The sequence below is a fragment of the Aulostomus chinensis genome, chromosome 24 (genome assembly GCF_037954235.1).
Source record: "Aulostomus chinensis isolate RoL2024-O1b breed Wild chromosome 24, RoL_Achi_v1.0, whole genome shotgun sequence".
NCBI lineage: Eukaryota > Metazoa > Chordata > Actinopteri > Syngnathiformes > Aulostomidae > Aulostomus > Aulostomus chinensis.
In genome coordinates this window covers 9,890,863-9,905,669 of record NC_141343.1, presented here as the reverse complement: position 1 = coordinate 9,905,669, position 14,807 = coordinate 9,890,863, and the positions used below count along the sequence as shown (strand labels likewise).

At 42.1% G+C, this 14,807-nt stretch overlaps 1 protein-coding gene across 6 annotated transcripts in view; it reads left to right on the top strand.

Annotated features, from left to right (window-relative positions):
* Window positions 1-10,451, top strand: part of ppargc1a (peroxisome proliferator-activated receptor gamma, coactivator 1 alpha) — a 290,984-nt gene extending 280,533 nt beyond the window's left edge. For 4 of the 6 annotated variants that reach the window (XM_086197063.1, XM_086197061.1, XM_086197066.1 and 1 more), the window contains exons 9-13: window positions 313-405; window positions 1,230-1,350; window positions 3,658-3,782; window positions 4,128-4,279; window positions 7,238-10,451. In XM_086197063.1, coding sequence (XP_086053189.1) covers window positions 313-405; window positions 1,230-1,350; window positions 3,658-3,782; window positions 4,128-4,279; window positions 7,238-7,341 — 595 coding nt within the window. In that variant the 3' untranslated portion in view covers window positions 7,342-10,451. The remainder of the gene's footprint in view (window positions 1-312; window positions 406-1,229; window positions 1,351-3,657; window positions 3,783-4,127; window positions 4,280-7,237) is intronic. The other 2 variants (XM_086197062.1, XM_086197065.1) reach the window with 1 other exon arrangement.
* Window positions 10,452-14,807: the final 4,356 nt, after the last annotated feature.

Sequence of the window (14,807 nt, the reverse complement as noted above, 5' to 3'; positions counted from 1 at the left end):
GGGTACGAGCTGTGTAGACAGGCCGCTAGACCATCTCCTCATATAACATAGACAGCAGGTGCATGTATGCTTTACGGCAGCTGAGGCGTTAAACGTGGGTTCATTTAAGACTCAGACAGGAGGATGCTTTTATCTGGAATTAACCCAGTTTCTAACATCGAAGCAAGTCATGTAATATCAAAGAATTCGAGTTTCCAAATCCAAGAACAAATTAACCGAGGTGTCACAAGTTTGATGAAAAGGGATAAAAGTTCACACATAATTTTTCATTTCAAGGTCCTCAAAATTAACATGTTATGTTATTTCCCTTAGGTCTCGTCACAACACAGAATCAAGCACTTTTCGGTCCAGGAGTCATAGGAGCCCCCACCCACAGGCTCGATCTCCTCTCAGCCGGAGGCCAAGGTGATTATTTCAAATGAATTATTTATCATCGCATTTGCGATGTGTTGTTATCCTTTTTAAGTTTCATGCAGACATTTATTCAAAGCAACTGTCTGGCAAAAATCAAAAGACATCCTGATGTAAACAAGGAGGAGCTGGTATGAAAAATAAACTAGCAGTCACATCAGACAACAACAGCAGCAGAACATTTTCTGTCACCACCCAGGATAAAGTCTGTCCCTGACAAACATTTCATTGCCAATATGTTTAATTGATTATTTCATTGGACTGGTGACAGTACTAGTGACTTCCCTCATGAGCCGATGCTCCCGGCTGTGTCATGACGCTTATTCAACTTAGCGCCCGTGTAGTTTTCCATGAGCCGCTACTGAGGGGACCATTTCATATGCAGACAAGCGCTGGCAAAGTGTAGACAGCAAGAGGGAGGGAGACTGACACCATCCCAGTGCTCCGAGCTGATTTGGCACCCACGTGCCTAATGACACCCGACAAGCCGGAGAGTCACTCATCAGTTGAAAACTTAACAGACACGTCCCATGCTCGTCAGGGGTGGAGGAGAAAGTTGCACTTTCCTTCTTGATGAAGCCCTAACGAAGCAAAAAGTAATGACATGTGAAGTTCTGCTGACAGTTGCAGCTGCTCAGATCCCCAGCTGAGCTGGGTGCTGGCTCTCCTACAGGCTCCACAATCATAGCAATCCCCAAACAACTCACTTATCTGTTTCTTTCGCAATCCTCTTTTCAACAATCAGGACGACTCCGTAATGAAGACAGGTGGTTTTTGTGCTTCAACAGTACATGATGTCATAAATGTTTCCTCCACAGGTATGACAGCTATGAGGAGTATCAGCATGAGAGACTGAAGAGGGAAGAGTGCCGCCAAGACTACGAGAAGCGGGAGTTTGAAAGGGCCGAGCAGAGAGATAGGCAAAGGCAAAAAGCAATAGTGAGTCAAATGTCACCTCATTTCCTCCATCGCCTTGTTTTTCCTTCCTGTGTTTGACTTGAAGTCTTTTCTGCCAGTGCAGATAAAAGAGCACATGCAATCATTGCTGTGGCACATGAAAACACACACAGACACACACTACCTAGGATGAGGCAGCCTCTAGCTCAGTGCCACGTGCCAATGTCTCAACTGCAACAGACCCTTCCTCTTAGTCTCTTGGTGGCGTATTTTCATCTCTGTCATCTGGAAACACGTATTAATCACACTGCAGGGGTAAAATGTTAAAATAGTGGAAAGCAGAAACACGATATGCAGTGAATATCACATTTCTTCTGTACCTCTGATCTCTTCCTCTCAGTGTGAAATTACTTGGGTTCGTACCAGGCCAACACTACTAGCACCCATTGATAAAGAACACATTAAATGATGCAGTAATGCAAACATGGCTTGGCAGGTGGAGAGACGGAACAATTACTAGCAGTAAACCTCAAGCTGTCAAACTGAGTTCGGATGGCCAGCAATGTGAAAGCATCATTTTTTTTTTTTGCTGTTTGTTTGTCTCTCACTCTGTCTTTGCCTCATTCCCTCAATCACCCCCAAACACTCACACACGCACACACACACACGCATACACAAGTAGCCCTCAGGGTGCCATCAAGAAAATTCCGCCTATTTATCAGTTGTCAGCAACTAAACCTCTAATTCAGCAAGTACTATTTTTGTCTCAGACAGAATGCAAGCATGGAAGTGAAAAGTATAAAAGCAGTAATTTGTAGTTAATTAGTATTTTTTCTGAAGAACTCTATATCCTGTAAGACGAACAGGGCTAATTTTAGTGAAACAGCAGCCAACTACTGCATTGAATGTTGCCTCAATGGACTTACCCCAGTAACAGCAAGTATAAATGACTGAATAAATAAATAATACTAGTGATGCACCATAGCCCAAGGCTTATGTGGTGTTATATGATTAGCAGATGCAATTAAACTACTCAGAAGATATAATTGCAGCCTGGTGCAGTTCGTTCCTTCATTATTCGGCAATGACCCTTTTGTCCTCCAAGGTTCAAGGAAATCCATGTTTTCTGCCCTCTGGGTCATTGTTGCTGCTCTTAAACTGATACTTCACCCAAAAAGTGTTTTTTGCCTTTCAAGTAATCATAAGTAGTTGTCAGGAAGATGCACCCCCCCCCCCCCACACACACACACACACACACTCCTGCAGTACTTGTTTGTGACTGCACAAGTCAGAAATTGCCAGCTATACATGTTTAGGTTGAAGCTAATGGTAACTGATAGCTACCAACAGAAAAACTCTCTAAAAATTTTGGTTTACATTCTCTAAATTGCATTGTCCAAAATAAAATGTCTTCTTTATCATCTTTATGCCCAGTAAAGCACAAAAACTTTGATTTGAGCTGTAAAATAACCATAACAAATCGAGTTTGGTGCTCCTCTAAACTAGAATGTAACGTTCCAGCTAGCACATTTAGAAGCTACCCTCTCTTGCACATCTGTGCTCGCTCATGTAGCGCTGAACCAGAAGTAGTAGAGTTTGTTTTTAGGTCAAATCAAAGTGTTTGTGAATGTTTGAGCATATGGCTGGATAAAGAAGATGTAGATATACTGCACATTGCATTTAAGAGCCTGCAAACAGACATTTCGCCATTGTTAGCTGTCAGTCACGAGTAGCTTCAAGCTAAACATATATGCCTGGCTCTTTCTGGATTCTGGGCTCACAAAAGGGGGGGGGGGGGGGGAGACATGTTTGTGAACCCAAGACACCTATTTGTGACGACTTGAAAGTCAAAATACATTTTCTGGGTTTAGCATTGCAGCAATAATGCCTAGTTTTCTGTGTCATGAGTGTAACTTCAGAGTTTCTGATGAATCGCTGAGTCACGACAGAGTTTTATTTTTAGACGTTAAGAAAGAAGAAGAAGCCCCAAAGAGAAGACATTGCATCATTTGATAAACATCAGTCTCCCGCTGGTTGATGAGTGGCAGAGAGAATTGTAATGCCAAGGCAGACCGGAGGCACTTCCAAACTGCAACTCTATCAGATAAGAGGAAGCAAGCTCGAACCAATCACACAGGAACACAACAGACAGGCAGAGAAGAAGGACAAAAACAGGGGCATGAAGTCAGTATCCACAGGAGTGATCAAGACCAATTCATTAGGGCTCAGTGAAGAAAAAGTGTGTGTGTGTGTGTGTGTGTGTGTGTGTGTGTGTGTGTGTGTGTGGAGGGGGGGACTTGACTCCCCCTTTTAATCTCCCTCCTCTGCTATGTCTTTCCTCTTAACAAGCAGGAGGAGAGAAGAGTTGTGTACGTGGGGCGACTGAGGTCCGACTGCACCCGGACAGAGTTGAAGCACCGCTTTGAAGTTTTTGGCGAAATTGAAGAATGTGCAGTGAACTTGAGGGACGATGGGTAAGGCCTCAGGGCTTTCTGCGCATTTGTGTGCGTGCGTGCGGGCGTGTGTGTGGGTGTGTGTGTGTAGGGGAAGTGTTGGGGGATTGGAAATATTTTGAGCATGTTTACCCTCTGGATTTAATGTAATAGATTGTGACCATTAAACATGGAGCAAAGGCGTTTAATGCCTAAGACAGAGACAGAGCTTCTGTAGACTCCCAGTCCATCTATTTCCAGGCCAAAGAAGCCCCAAAGATGCACTTTTATTGATTCTCTTTTGCATATAAATAGCATAATCGTCATCTAAGAGAAGGCCCCACCCCGCAGCATCTCTCTGATGTATCATTTTCTATTCTTGACCAGGGACAATTTTGGCTTCATCACATACCGCTACACTTGTGACGCCCTCGCCGCCCTTGAGAACGGACACACTTTACGCAGGTCAAACGAGCCTCAGTTCGAGCTGTGCTTTGGCGGACAGAAGCAGTTCTGCAAATCACATTACACAGACTTGGGTGAGTGCCGCTTTGTTCTTCTCTTTATTCATTAGACCCCTGTGTTAGTGCGGCGTTTTAGCATGGCTGGAAGGATGTTGGTGAAAAAAAATAAAAGGGAGTGAGCTTGAAAGATGCTTCCAGGTTAAAAAAAAAGAAGAAGAAAGACTCGTCTCTGTGCGTGCAACAATTCCACCATGCACGCAAAAGGTGAACAAGAGTTCAAAGGTCACACCGGGATCCATTTCTTGCCATGCCAGCTGTGCAATCTTAAGGAAAACATTGTAGATGTGTAAATGGAATAGCACTTCCAGGCATTTTTCCTTCGCAGAGATGTAGAGATGGACAAAGTAGATGAGCTGAGGATGGTGGAAGCTACAGAAGGCTTCTATTTTAGTCACGAATCTTTGACAGAATTCTGTAGCTAAATGGATGTAGCAAAAGGATGAATGACTCATTGAATAAATAATGCAACTATCAATGAAATCGGGGCTTCCTCCGTTTGGCATGATGACCCATTTTAAACATGCTAAAATAAAAAAAATTAAAAAACGTCTCCTCTTTTCGTCACACGTGGTGATAATGGAGCATTCAAACTTGGAGGACTGATGATCCATTATGTGAAGCCTCGCACAACAACAAAAGATAATCTTTTCCGTTTGGTTACAGAATGTAAGATAGGTATTGACTCTTGGAACTGCAGCCTCTCACATGTATTTACAGCTGAATCTGAGGTCAGGAATGTATAATGCACTGCTACAAGAGGGTCAATGGGTCACTTGGGAGAGAAAAAAGCACTTTCTTCAGTAAATGAAGCGCTTACTATACATTTTCAAAGCACATGCTTGAAGCCATCTGCTTTTTAACAGAGGGCAGGATGAGAAATTGACACACAGAGAAACAGTTGCTAATCCCAAAGCCTTGAGGATAGGCATTATGCCGAGATTGACTAATCAGTCTGCTGGAATGGAAAGGCCTTCATTCAAGCGCCTCTTTGTCAGCAGCAGAGCATTTTGTTGCTCCCCTCACTGATACAGCAGGAAAAAGAGATGGAGAGGAAGGCAGATTCTTCTAACAGTGTAGCATCCGAACCGCTCCCTGTCTTCTCAGTCTTGTTGGCTCTTTTTTTTTTTTTTTTTTTTTTTTCAGAGAGAATGTCCATTAGTTTTAAGTAGAGCACCAGGGTATTTTTCATCCCTCAAGGTGCGCAGCGTGACACAATTCAGCTCTCGGCCATTGCATTAGATCATGACTGGTATCTCCAAGCTGCCATGGTCATTCCCATTTCTCAAAGCCATCGCCGTGTGCTGCTGGGCCCTTTGGGGGCCCCATTTGTGAAGCTGTCTGTTGGCAGAGATAAGATACTCTATGTATTATCAGGTTGATCAGGAAAAACAGGACTTCTGAGAGACAGAAGGACACACTCTCACATCTGCAGCCTCTGGATGAAAAACAGTGTTTTCAGTTTGCAGCATATGAATTTGCTGGTAAATACGCAACCAGGTAGTGCAGCAAAGCACCGCACTCCGTACTGAGGTGCAATATCTTGATCGTTGTCCTTTTTTATGCAGCAGATGCTTGTTTCAAATTCAAAGAGTCAACTTCCCATCTTGAGCTGTATCACAACGCAGAGTAAGATCAATCCTTCTCTCAGAATACAGCCAACAATCAGTGGCTTACATTTGTACAAAGAATAGAAACCAGAGGAAACAGTTTTCCTTCTCAATTTAAAGCTTGACCGATACTGGGATTTTGGGGGGCAGATGTCAACACTGATACTGGGGGAGGATTCCGATGTTGATATATTGGTCATTATTCTCTGTATGAAGGTTGTGCTGATGGCGGATATTCTACTGTTTGCACTATTCAGAATACAATGGTTTGTTTTGTGTGGATAAATGTCACATTTGTGCTGAACCGTTACATGTTCTGACCGCAGCCTGCATACATGCAATAATCTTTTCATGATTATGTACAATTGTAATGTGCAGTTGTTTGTCAGTGAGGCAGGTCCTTCAGATTATGTCTGCTGTTTCCTCTTGTTTAAAGTGTTTGTGCTAAGGTAACAGCTACCTTGTCTTGGCTTCAGCTTATCGACTGTATATACTTGTGGCTGGTTTTGAGGTTATACTTCAAATTCCAAGTGTATTATGAATTTCAAGTACTCACAAATTGGTGTCTTGAGCTCACAAAGATGTTTTTCCCTCCCGTATTACTTCTTCGTGATTCCAGTGTGCAGAAAGATTCAGGCACCTATAGTTAGCTTGAAGCTAACGGTGGCTATAGCAACAAATCAGCAGCTCCAGAACATAGGCTACTACAAATTCCCAAGTATATCGTCCAGTTCAGAACACTTCTACACTCATCTTTATCCAGCCATGTGCTCAATAAATAAAAAGCACTTTGATTTGAACTAAAACAAGTTGACTTTAAGAGTTGCAGTTTGGCACTCATTCACGTTAGCTCCGAGCATGACTAGTTCAACCGATTTGCTTTCCAGTCCAGACTGGAATGGTTGTAGTTTTGTTTGTTTATAGCTCAAATCAAAGTGTTTGTGAATTACTGGCTACACAGCTGGCTGAAAACAACAACGACGACATAACACTAGACAATGCACTGCAACACAGGTTTTGTAAACAGAGGTTTCGAGGCAGTTTCACTGTTAGTTGCGGTTGTCATTAGCTTCACGCTAAATATACATGGTGGACTAAAGTAATGAGTCAAAAGTGGAATGAGGGAAAAACGAGTTCATGACCTTGGGACACCTCTTTGCACTTGACAATTTATTGCTGAAATGTACACATCAGAAATGGGACTATTTCCCCAAATTAGTGGCCACATGTGACTTAGCAATTATCGTGAAAAGGTTTTCTGTGAGCTTTGACCAAGATCAGAAAGGTGACGCTAATACTTTATGAGCATTTTCAAAGAAATCCTGCTTTGCACGTCTCTGATAAGAATCCAACTGTGCTCTTTCAGACTCCCATTCTGATGACTTTGATCCAGCCTCCACAAAGAGCAAGTATGACTCCATGGATTTTGACAGCTTGCTTAGGGAGGCCCAGCGCAGCCTGAGAAGGTAACCAGCTCAGTGGCACCTGCTGTCTGTCACAAAGAGGGACTTCTGATACCTCACTGTTGTCTCGCGCTCCTTGGATGACGAGACCACAAGAAGTTTTACACTCTATGTCATAGAGTATCTAAGAATAAGTCTATAGACCTATATCAATATAAATGAATATATCAAAAATAAAGTTTACATGAACATAGCTGCTGAAGAGCTGGGAAGAGACATTGCATTCTGGGAAAGCCAGTGAACCCTCAGAACCTGGTGCACAGGTTTGGTGCACTCTACTGCTGTACAACCATCAGTGAAAGAAGGAAAAAAAAAAAAAAAACTTTCTTGAAATATATTTTTTTTTTCTCCAAGCACTACAATGCCCACAATTCTTTGGGGGTGAAAACATGCAGCTTATTCAGCCAGATTTGTTTTGCTGTTGATCTTTTTCTTTCTTTCTTTCTTTTTTTTTCCTCTTTAAAATGTGGTGTTTGGATCTGGTGTTACATTACGAACAAGAGTATAGGGAATTGTATCTTGAATATTTTCAAGGTAACATTGTTGTCTACATTTCAAAGAGAAATGAAGCCGTGTATTTACAGATACTATAAAAAGGAATATTTTTATTTTATGTACATATCGGATAAAGTTCTTTATTTGTTACAGCTATGCACTGTAAAACGCAGACTTTTTTAAAAATGAGGGGGAAATTTCTTAATTCAGAATGTCGATCTGTAGTCATGACAATGATGTTAAACATATTGTACACCTACACGATGTTTAGAAGACATAATATGATTGTAAAAAAAGAAAAAATAATGTGTCCAATTGCTCATTTTAAGGGAGCATGTGAACAAACGTCCTTTTTTAAGTTATTTTGTTGGGGGGGAAAAAACCAGTCAAGTTTTCTCAATCAGTGTTTTTGCTTATACAGCCGGTGTAAAATGCATTTTTAACGTATTTTTCATGATTGTAAAAAAAAAAAAAAGGTACCCCATTTTTAAATTATTTCTAAAGCAATCATTGTATATATATATATATATATATATATATATATATATATATATATATATATATATATATATGCGCACACACACACTACTCGGTTTGATTTGAGTTTGCTTTGTATGGAATGATGCATTCAAATCGTTTCAATCATCGAACACATATTTATCTATTTATTTCAATATTTGAATCAAAAAAATATTTATGGGCTCCATTTTACATGGAGTACATCGCAAGACCTTTCTGCTATTTATGTTTAACTTTCGATTTTTTTATTTTTATTTTTTTAAATTTAACTTACAATCACTAGACAGGGTGTACAATAAACGCTTTGGTGGGGATATAATTACCTTCTATGCCTTTCCGAAACAATCAGTCCATCCAGCCAATCACTCCACACACACACACACACACACACACAACCCCCCCCCACACACACACACACACACATCATTTTAGTGATCTCTGCCTCCACGTTCCGTCAGATCTGCAGCACTTACTCGTTTTGTTTGTTTGTTTGTTTGTTTGTTTGTTTGTTTGTTTCACACTAATGTAGAACATGAAGCAATAAGAGGATTTTTTGCAGGAATTTTGTTCTACCACTGTGTCACCGCTCCGCTCAACGCTTGATTATTATGTGAATGCCAAACAAAAGTTTACAATTTCCTTTCCTGAATTTTTTAAAGATCTTGTATTTGATGTACAAAATACATATATACAATGATGATACTACTAATAATAATATTCACAGTAATTACAAGATGATTCATAATAATGATAATAATATAAATGAAAGAAAAAAAATATAAAAAGCAATAAATTATTTTTCAGAATTGTATTTTAGCTCATATTGTTGTGTGATTTTTGGACTTGACCCATTACCCAGTCGCTTGTAGCTAGAATGACTCCATTCCAGTATCTTGGCATTACAGTTCATCACCATTCATCACACCCTCACCCCCACACCCCCCCACCCCCGTGCGGAAAATACTTGATTGTCCCACTTTGCTATTCCCTTTAAGATGTAATTGAGTCTATGTGATTGTAATGCACGCATTACCTTGTGACATCTGTGCAAACGTGACTCTTAAACGTCCCCCCTGTGTGTAAAATGTGTCGAGTTGAAACTGTTTGTTGTGTAGTGCATGGCTATTCCAGGACGGCAGTACATACACTATATACCACTTTGGATATCTGCCTCTCAGACGTCTGAACTGGCAGATTTTAAATGACATTCTATAAGCCTAAAGAAAACTACTCAACTATGTATCGCATGCCGCACCACATCCCCCCCCCCCCCCCCCCCATCCCGATCCCCATCCCCATCCCAACTCACAGTCCAGATATCACGGCGCCGTCGACATGACATAAAAGGTAACCTTGTGGTTTCTGGTTCAATTAATATCCCGTTTCCAGCGTGAGACAAGTAATGAGAGAATCAGCTTCCATCGTGGGGATGGGGGGGAAGAAAAAAAAATCTTTTGTGTGAAAGCTTTGCTGATCACAGGCTTTCTTTCATGGAGTTTGACTCTGCAGACAAGAAATGGCTCATTTTTATGATGCAAAGAGGCAAAAATTGGTTGAGGGAAGGGAGGGGAGAAAAAAAATCCTTTACCTGTGTTCTAAGACATTGTTTTACTTTTTTGCTGTCCGTGTAGCGTTTGGGTAATGGTGTCGTGTCCCATTTGATAGATGTGGCTTTAATCATTGTAATAAAAAAAAAAAAAAGCTTTGTAAATTGCCTAGAGTAGCAATATATTATAACACCTTCTGGTTCAAATTTCAACTGTGGCAGACTTTTTAATAACCTACTGAGGACTTTGCCACTGCTTAAACGTTTGTTGGGTAATCATGTTTTTCTTTGGAAGGACAAATTGTGTGTGAGCAAATGTGCGTACGGGTGAGATTTTAGTAAGGTATGTGTGTGTTTCTGGAATCGTGCGTGCGTGTGTGTGTGTGTTTTTGTGTGCGATGGGGGGGGGGGGGTCACTATGGGTGTTACCTGTCTGTGTCCTATCCACGTTGCCTTCTGCCAAGTCCTTACCAATGCCTTTGTGGTTCTACCTATTGTATGACTTTCTTGTGATCTTTATTTTTTATGTGCAATTCTCATCAGCCTCACCATGCCAATAAAGGGAAATGTGTTTGAAAAAGTTTTTTTTTTTTCATTTTTAGTTGTTCCTCCCTCTCTCTCTCTCTCTCTCTCTCTCTGCCGTGATGAATCCCCCCCCCCCCCCTCCTCCCCCTCCGCCGGGCGGCCGTCGTACCGCTTTCACTCAGAGACGTCATCGATTATGATCTGCGATTCCTATCGAGGGACAACCTTGAAGATTTAAAAGTTCTGAAAACAACGTGGATTCACAGTAAATTCATCACCCCCCCCCCCCTCCCACCCCCACCCCGACGTCTGCGTTTATATATCAAAGTGTCGAATGAAAGCTGACTGACACAAGAGAAATGACACAAGGCCGTCCTCAGCACATCTGTCTCTCTCTGAAGTTTCTCCCCTAATAAAGAAACTCTGCTTAATTCACAGCAACTTGTCTCTTTGATATTCATATCACCTGGGAGAGAACACTGGAGTCTTTGTCTAAAACTTGACTCTCCACCACCAGGCTGCAAGTTAATTAAAAAAAAAAAAAAAGTTTAGAGGTGGAGCCATTTCTTTTCACGATGGTGACTTGATGGTGAGGGGGGGTATTCAGTCGTCACCGGGGCGAGCTCGGATCACCTTTGTTTTACCGACCAAGACAATATATGGGGAGATGTGCATTAAACTTTTAAGGTTGGTGGGGGGGGGGGGTGGGGGGGGTCCTGATTGTGTGTGTGTGTGTGTGTTTATTTTATTATGAAGGCTGCTGTTTAGCCTCAGAGAAGAGAGCTTTCATTTATTTCAGCCTGGCTGCTGCATTACAGCGGGAGGTCTCTTTCTGCCTGCCCTTTTCAGAGAATGAAACTGTCCCTGGAAATCTCTCGGCTCCCTGTCGCCTTTCCCCTCACCTCTCTCTCTCTTTCTATCCCGCCTTTTTTCTTTATCTGCTATACGCTCTCTTTTTTTTCTTTTCTTTTTTCATTATTAACCAATAGATAAGCAGCTATCTGTACTCCAGTTGGAAGTAAGTGGTAGCCTTGGAGATAATGGGGTTTGATGGGGTTGGGTTTCTCTGTAGGACAAACACTGAGTTGTGAAAAGCTGTGTATTATATTCGCCGCCTGGCTGAGGCTGCTGTGTCGGAGGCTGTCCGGATCCTGAAAATGGCAGACACCATTCAGCCTTTGTTTCCAGCAGTGTGACAAGAATGTGTAAATGCTTTTATATTTTGCTATTTGATTGGATTTGATTGGATTTGATTTGCTAGCCAGTGCAAGAGAGAGAAACATGAAATCCCTGCACCTTTTTTGGCAGCTCTTTGGTGAGGATGTCATCCGTCTACTGTATTTTTTAACGATCCTGTCTCTCTCGGTGTCACGCACACAGGTCAGGGCGTTGAAAAAGCATTCTTTGATGATAAGATTAGACTACCTGAGACTAGTTAATTAAAGCCTGTGGGGTGGAACACGAGCAATCCTAGTGTTAATTTCCCATCGAGAACTCTTCTTTAATTCTGTGACATATCAAGAGAGAGAATTTCCATTCTGTATTAATAGAAAACAACCGACATTGAAGCAACAACATTTATCTCAGATTTTTATCGCAATAATTAAACTTAGGTGACACTGATTATCTTTGACTGCAAGCCTGGCACAGAGAATAAAAGCAAGATTACAGTGCGCCAAAGACGTAGGAGGGGAGCTGCTGGGGATGACAAAATAACATCAAAGAAACTATGCCAAGTGTGATGGTGTGTCTCGCCTCCGGAGTCCCTTCAAGGTTTGCGTCTGTCGCTGTCCCTCTCGCTACCTTGTGTTTTAGAGACTTTTGTATCCTGTTTAACATGAATGCAACATTAAAAACCACCTGCCTAATGTTTTATAGCGCACGCCTGTGCCACCAAAACAGCTCTGATCTGAAGCTTGAACTCCACAAGACTTCTGAGGGCTTCCAGTTGCAACCGGCGCCGGCGGTGTGTCCGTGAAGTTAATTGTGGGGGGTGGACCACTGTGTTTTTCCAGGACGTTCCATATATGCTCGGATTAGGAATGTGGAGACTCATGAGGATAAGTCAACGCCTTGAACTCTCGTTTTGTACACTGCGGAAAAGCGACATATCCCGCTGAGAGAGGCCGCAGCCACGCCGTCGCTATGATGAGCTGAACAAAGCCGGTCGATGCTACACGCAAAATTTAGGATGCAAGGTTTCCCAGAAAAAAAAAATGAAAAAAACAAACAAAACGAAACACTGCATGGTGTGCATAGTGTACCAAACTTCTGAATCTTGGCTCGGGCCCACAGTAAAGCTGGTAGATGAGGATAACGGGTACATTTCTATGACTTAAATTTGACCATTTCCCCTGCGAATCAATGATCTTTCACCAGTTGTCCTGCCCCGGACGATCCTGGAAACACACCACAGGACTGGATTTTTTTTTTTTTTTTTAATTGAATGTACAACGACCCCATCACACGTTTCCAGTTGCTCAAGAAATTTTTGCAGTTTTTTTTCTGAATCCACTTCACGGAAAACCTTAACGGCGACTGCTCGTGTAACGATGGCCAGTGGTTATTGCTAAGTTCCAACTTAAGACGGTGCTCATCGAACGCGAGATACGTTCACTTGGTTCTCAACACATCCTTTTACTCGCGCGATAGTTTCTCGTTATCCACACGACCCGCTAGAAAGACTGAACCCGGATGAAGAATTTGAATTCCTTTTCTAACAAACGTACAAAAAGGATGATTGGTTCACTGGAGTTCATGACAATGATCACATGACCTGATAGCTTTCGTTTGATCGTAGGATAAATCGTCATTTCCTCCTCTGGGCTCTGGACTCATCAGCTGGAATAAAACTGTTCCTCTTTCTCTTGGCAAATCTGATCAGAAGAATCAACGAGATGTTCTTTGGCATTCACTTACTGAAGCACTTTGTTGTTAGTGCTGTTTTTTTTGGTGTTTTGTTTTTTTTTTTGTCTCACCAGCCTTCTATCGTATGCCACCTTATGGGAGAAGATAATGACACTGCTATTAAAATCGCAATCTTTCTATCCGGCATTCTAGTTTTCAGCAGTTTCTGCTGTTAAAGAGTAATGAGGAACAGAAGGACAGTATTCTTCTTCCCCCCCAAACTATCAACTTTGGGGACTGAATGTATTCTTCGCTAGATAATTAATGGCTACAGACAAATGGTGGTTGATTGAGCGACTCATCCCTCTATTTTCAATCACCATCTGCTGTGTGTTGCTGGCAAAAAACTATGTTAATTACCTCGAGTGCGCCCGAGACGTGGTGTATTAATTAGAACAACAAAAAAGGGAAACCTAAAACATTCCAATGTTCTCTAATGATGTGTGTGTGTGTGTATGTGTGTGTGTGTGTGTGTGTGTGCGCGCGCGTGTGTATATATTTTGTTGACGGATTAGCACGGGAATCAAATCCAGAAGGCAATCATTTGGTAATTTGCCCTTTTGATCATTTACAAACACATCACCGTTGCCTTGATGCACTTACCTGTTCCCCGTGCCTCGAGGCAATAGCAGGCCTTTCAGAATGCTGGGGCTGGCAACTCCTGCCATACAGAGGGGACGTCAGCAGAAAGATGACCGCGGGGACAGCCAGCTGACAGAGAGCGTTAGGGCTCTGAATGCAGACAGCCAGGCGCTTTTTCTTTTTTTATGTGCATCACCTAACCCAAAAAGAAACACCAAGAGAGGGGAAAGAGGCGAAGCGGGACTGACTCGACATGACAAGGACGTGATGGCACTCTTTGGGACAATGTTGCGACGGCGCCCTGCACTCCATCCTCTCTCACAGCGCCGTCGCTAACAAGCCGACGTGAAGAGCAACATGTAAATGTGCTGACGTGAGTAGCATATCATCGCTAATGATTTAGCAATCATTCAGTAGCATCAATAACAATTAGAATAATGTACATGACTGCAGCACTTAATGACTTCATTTAAAGTTGTGACAAATCAAATATGCTCATTTCCTTCATGGGAAATGAGTCATTTACAGTCTGTTAAATACTGTATTAAAACCGTCAAGCACTGCAAATAAAAAGTATCATGACATCTGAATTGCAGAACAACTTTAGCTGAATTACAGGCCTCATTTGCAAAATGTGCATGTGCACATTTTGGAGTGTGAATTATGCTCGTTTTTCAGTTTCTACTTGGGTTGGCGAGAGTGTGAAAATTAAAGCAAAGTTACGGCTATAAAGTACATTTTGCATTTCAGTAACTCTCAATTAGGGGTCCTGAGCTCACTAAGATACCCCTCCCCCCCACCACCACCACCACCCCGCATTACCTCTTTGAGACTCCAGGATGCAGAGGGAGCCCGCCACGTACATTTAGCTAAATATACGTGTCTGGCTCGGTCTGCGT